This window comes from Populus nigra, chromosome 15 (genome assembly GCF_951802175.1).
Source record: "Populus nigra chromosome 15, ddPopNigr1.1, whole genome shotgun sequence".
Classification (NCBI taxonomy): Eukaryota; Viridiplantae; Streptophyta; class Magnoliopsida; order Malpighiales; family Salicaceae; genus Populus; species Populus nigra.
This window is the reverse complement of record NC_084866.1, coordinates 11,124,935-11,128,442: the sequence shown is the minus strand read 5'-3', so window position 1 is coordinate 11,128,442 and position 3,508 is coordinate 11,124,935. Positions and strand designations below refer to the sequence as shown.

Here is a 3,508-nt window from a genome sequence, read left to right as displayed (position 1 = left end):
AGAAGGACCTAAGAAATGACCCTCGGTCCTTCTTCGCTTATAAAAGTGAATTTATTAGTCTTAAGAATATCATAGAGTTTAATGATTATTTTTTTTTAAATGAACTTATTGATAGTTTTTTCAATATTCATTTACTAGATTTGCAAGATTTTGTTGATTTATTTTAATTTGCAAAATTCTTTCGTTTTGAAAGGGAAAAGGTATAAATGAGAAGAGGATGATTAAATTTCCTTAGCACAAGAGGCCAAACCTCACTCTATAAAGTAAAGAGTGAAGGATGGTCCGGAGGAAAGTTAGGCTTGACATTAGCAATTTTAATTTTGCTTTTAATATTAACCGCTTAACTAATGAAACTACGTTACACAATCTCTTTCCTACACCTTCTCCCATTGAATAGCATAAAAGACCAAATGGCTTTTTATAACTAAACTTTATCTATAAACAAAAAAACTAAAGAACAAATGGCTTAATCAACCATAGTTATTAAACTCAGATCGGCCCGGCAGGTCGATCCGGGATCCGGTCAACCCAGGAGCAGGATCAGTCCGAGTTTGTCAAAAAACTAGCCGGTGTAATGATCTGGCCAAACCCGGTCGACCCGGCATGTCACTCTTGACCCGGGACGACCCGGATGAGACCCGATGTTTTTCTTTTTTAAATGTAGAATTTAAAACTCATTAGTATACATACTCTATGTAACTATGTAATCAACCACACTGAAAAAAATTGTCACTTGCATAGTTTCATGCCAAAAATAGTGCTAGATGGCTACTACATTGTCACATAGCAATACACCCACAGAAAGGAATTCTTCATAGAAAACAGGGGCCATCAACTAACCTAATTGCATTTAAATAGTGTTTTTGAAATTTCTACAATTCTACTCTACCTTCTCTCTCCCACTCTACACACACAATGAGGTTTGGCCTCTTATATCTACTAGTTTTCTAACCACCCATCCACACATGCACTATTTAATTATATATTTAATATTTTAAACTATTTTTTTATAAATATATCAAATAATTAATAGTTTGAAATACTTTAGATCGTGCATATTTATTATAATTACTTCTAAAAAATAATTTTTAAAAATCTTATATATTTTACTTACAAAAATAGTTAAAAAAAAATCTTTCTTTTAAAAAAAATAGAGAAAGAGAACTTTACTTTCTCAAGCAACAAATAATAAAATTTTTCAATTAAAAAATATCTTAGCATTTTTATTTAAAAGTAATGTTACTTTGATTATATGATTAATATATATATATATATATATATAGTAAAATATATAGTTAAAATATTATAAATCGTAATTGAACATTAGTTTAAATTTTTTAATTTGATTACTTATATTTAGTAAAATATATAGTTACAATATTATAAATCGTAATTGAACATTAGTTTAAATTTTTTAATTTGATTACTTATATTTAGTAACATGTATAGTTAAAATATTATAAAGATATTGTTGGTGGATACATTTCCATTTCGAGCATTAATTTCCTATTGCCGTCAAAATCAATAGCGCTTGACCATACAAGTTTTGCTCTAGTCAACAGTTTTTTTTACTTTGTCTTGCCGTTTCGAGTTTTTTTTTTTAAAAAAAAAAGAAGAAGAAAAAGAAGTTATTTTAAACAATAAAAAAACTATATTTTCTTAAATCTAAGAATTCAAATCCAAGTGTTTTTCAATTTATGATGAAGAAATTGATAAATTTAAATATTTATAAACTTTATTAAATTATTTTTTTAATTCAATACTGATCTTAGATAGTGTTATTGCCAAACTAAATTCTATGTATGTTCGTGTTTTTATTTTTTAAAATTTATAGTTCAAAATCTATTTTTAATTCAATGTCTTGTAGACCAATGCAAATGTTGAAAGCTTTGACTTAAGAGTTTGATTTTTTCTACTTTCAGAACAGTTTGATTTTTCTTTCTTGGTAGATATTATCCTTTAATTTTTTATTTTTTTTCACATTGCTCTTGATCCAACGGCACTAGCAAACTGTGACACTTCTCCTATAAAAGCAGTCCTAAGCCCTCCCAAATAATCACAACACACCAGCATTCTCAATCCATATTTCTTCACTATGAGTCCTTTTTCTTACTTATCGTTGTTTCCCTGCTTCCTTCTTTTTGCCCATTTCTTCACCTTAAGCAACGCAGCTACTTTCGAAATCCGAAACCAATGCGCTTATACTGTTTGGGCCGCGGCTGTTCCCGGTGGTGGCCGAAGACTCGACCAAGGCCAATCATGGACCATCACCGCGAATGCCGGAACAACACAAGCCCGTATTTGGGGACGGACCAAGTGCAATTTCGATGGGGCTGGGCGAGGGACGTGTGAGACAGGTGATTGCAATGGGCTCTTGCAATGCCAAGCCTTCGGGAAACCCCCTAACACACTGGCTGAATATGCCTTAAACCAATACAACAACTTGGATTTCTTCGACATATCTCTTGTTGATGGGTTTAATGTTCCTATGGACTTCAGTCCAGTATCAGGCAACTGCCGCGGAATTAGGTGCGCAGCTGATATCAATGGACAGTGCCCAAATCAGCTCAGGGCCAGCGGAGGCTGCAACAATCCTTGCACTGTCTTCAAGACAGATCAATACTGTTGCAATTCTGGCAGCTGTGGCCCAACAGATTACTCTAGGTTTTTCAAGCAGAGGTGCCCTGACGCTTATAGTTATCCTAAAGATGACCAGACAAGCACCTTCACCTGTCCCGGTGGAACTAATTACAGGGTTGTATTCTGCCCTTGAAGCAGTTTTAAGCCAGGAATTTAATGGTGTAAAATGAGAATAAGGACCTTTCCTCGATTCACTTCTGACGGTGTGAATTGCTGCCAAGGTCACATGCTTTATTATAATGAAAATCTAGTACAATATTAACAGTGGCAAGACCCTTTATTTGCTCTGGCTGTTAAATACCCAAACAAAGTGTGTTTCATCCTTTCGTGAGCATATCCAGCCCAGAAGCATTTTCTTCATTTTTAACCACAGGAAACAACAAAATACAACTATGCTGCAAGCAATTACCTAAAATAAAACGATTTAAGTACTGCTCATGTTTGTTAGCTTCTTCCAACACGGTAATCCATTTTCACATTGCGGCCTCTAGGCCAATCATACCACAGATTGGTGATTTGGAGGCGTGTTGAGCTCAAGTTCATATACAAAAGTGCATGAAATTGTTCAGGCCATGGAGCAGGAATTGGGGTTGCTGAATACTCTGGCTCAGGCCATTGAAGTGAAGGGTTTATGAGTTGGAGGACTATTAGAGTTATCCTTATAAATTGTCTGTGGAATTGTAGCTTTATTTTTCTTTTTTGTGTTTTGACTGGTTGTTGATCTTTTGCTAGTTTCTTCATTATCTATAAGAGTGGGAGGTGATAGGTGCAAAATATACATATGTTTTCATTCCTTTTACGGTATGCTTTTTAAGGTATTTTGAACTTATTCAAGTTGATTGAAAGTTATTTTCATGAGTTTGGCATG

The 3,508-nt window shown here is 33.8% G+C and overlaps 1 protein-coding gene across 1 annotated transcript; it reads left to right on the top strand.

Moving 5' to 3' along the window:
* Positions 1-2,064: 2,064 nt before the first annotated feature.
* Positions 2,065-2,911, top strand: LOC133674341 (thaumatin-like protein). Its single transcript, XM_062095388.1, has one exon. The coding sequence runs from the start codon at positions 2,096-2,098 to the stop codon at positions 2,771-2,773; it is 678 nt and encodes a 225-aa protein (XP_061951372.1). The 5' UTR covers positions 2,065-2,095; the 3' UTR covers positions 2,774-2,911.
* Positions 2,912-3,508: the final 597 nt, after the last annotated feature.

Coding starts and splice junctions, on each gene's coding strand:
- LOC133674341 (XM_062095388.1), top strand. CDS start 2,096: ATGAGTCCTTTTTCTTACTTATCGTTGTTTCCCTGCTTCCTTCTTTTT.